The 1396-nt window shown below is 40.1% G+C and overlaps 1 protein-coding gene across 1 annotated transcript in view; it reads left to right on the top strand.

Moving 5' to 3' along the window:
- Nucleotides 1-1016, top strand: part of CNMD (chondromodulin) — a 15780-nt gene extending 14764 nt beyond the window's left edge. The window contains exon 6 of the mRNA XM_019525426.1: nucleotides 336-1016. Within this exon, the coding sequence (XP_019380971.1) occupies nucleotides 336-551 (216 nt within the window). The 3' untranslated portion in view covers nucleotides 552-1016. The remainder of the gene's footprint in view (nucleotides 1-335) is intronic.
- The last annotated feature ends 380 nt before the right edge of the window (nucleotides 1017-1396 follow it).

The raw sequence follows: 1396 nt of genomic DNA, 5'->3' as shown, positions 1-1396 counted from the left end.
GGGGGGGGGGGGGGGGATAGTCCTGTACCTTGAGCGGGACAGGGTTGGATAACCTCATATCTCTCTGCCATCGCTAATGTCTCTACCTTGGAGTTTACTGCTTTTAAACTTTTCATGACCTTAATGCTCTCAAAAAATTGGGAAAGCAAAATAATGATATGCAAGCAGAGGGCTGACTTCACATTGTGACCTATTTATTTACTTCGGCAATTCTAGCATAGAAGTGGAGCAAAGCAATGGCAAATCAAGCCAAGATTGATGGGTAACACAGATGTGGGACATTTTTGTTTCTCTGTAATTTACTTGAGAGACCATGTTTTTATTTTGTGTTTCAGCAATTTGAAGGTGAAGGAATGGCTTTTGACCCAATGCTGGACCATCAAGGCATATGCTGTAGTGAATGTAGACGAAGTTACACACAGTGCCAGAGAATCTGTGAACCTCTCATGGGCTTTTACCCTTGGCCTTATAACTACCAAGGATGCCGTACTGCCTGCCGAATAATTATGCCTTGCAGATGGTGGGTGGCCCGTATCATGGGTCTTGTGTGAGATGGAGCAGTCAGAGCCTTGACCAAAAAAGCAGCAGCTTGAAAAACTGATAAAAGACTACAGCCAAAGAAAGAAACATTACCAATCTTCATTTTTAAAAACACTAAGTTTATACTAATGTACCAAAATGAGGTCTGTTACTCCATCTGTAAATAAATAAAACCTTAAATTAATATTTGATGAGCTTTACAAATGCCAAGCCTAACTTGTATTCTTCAAGTGAACTATGTGCTAAAAGCTATTGAATGTGGAATGCAAGATGTCCCAAAACAGATTATACTAACTTTGCTTATAAATCAGTTTAGAAGCTTGCTTATAAATTCAAATTTGGTATTTCATAACAAATCTGTCTCTTGTGAAATAGATGTGAAAATTTATGTCCAATTAGGTGACTAGCTAACCTTGTACATTTGGGACTACCTTTCAACCATGTCGCTTACTTAAATAAATCACCAGTTAAGTGGCTCCCTGTTGTTATTCGTACAGAGTTGCCAGATCGTTATGAGCAGTTATAAACCAATTACAGCATACCTTTCCCACTAAGCTGCTCTGGGTAGAGAAGAATTAATGATAGCAGCAAAAAGAAAAGGCAAGAAAAAGAGGAACCGTCGAAAGGAATGTACACAGCGAGAGAACCACATGGCTTTGTACAACAGCACATCAAAGTAGCCCCAGAATCAAGTCTTGTATCCATGGCACCACTGCAGCGTCAGCGCTGTAACACCATTAGATAGAAAGGCACTTACATCTGGTTGTACACTGGAAAGAGCCTCAAGGCACTTCAGAATCTATGATAGCTGCTTTACTTACATGTCCTTAACCTAGAAGCCTTCAAGGCCAGATTG

Source organism: Gavialis gangeticus, unplaced genomic scaffold (genome assembly GCF_001723915.1).
Source record: "Gavialis gangeticus isolate Ggan-Ray unplaced genomic scaffold, GavGan_comp1, whole genome shotgun sequence".
Classification (NCBI taxonomy): domain Eukaryota; kingdom Metazoa; phylum Chordata; order Crocodylia; family Gavialidae; genus Gavialis; species Gavialis gangeticus.
This window is presented reverse-complemented; position numbering and strand designations above follow the sequence as displayed.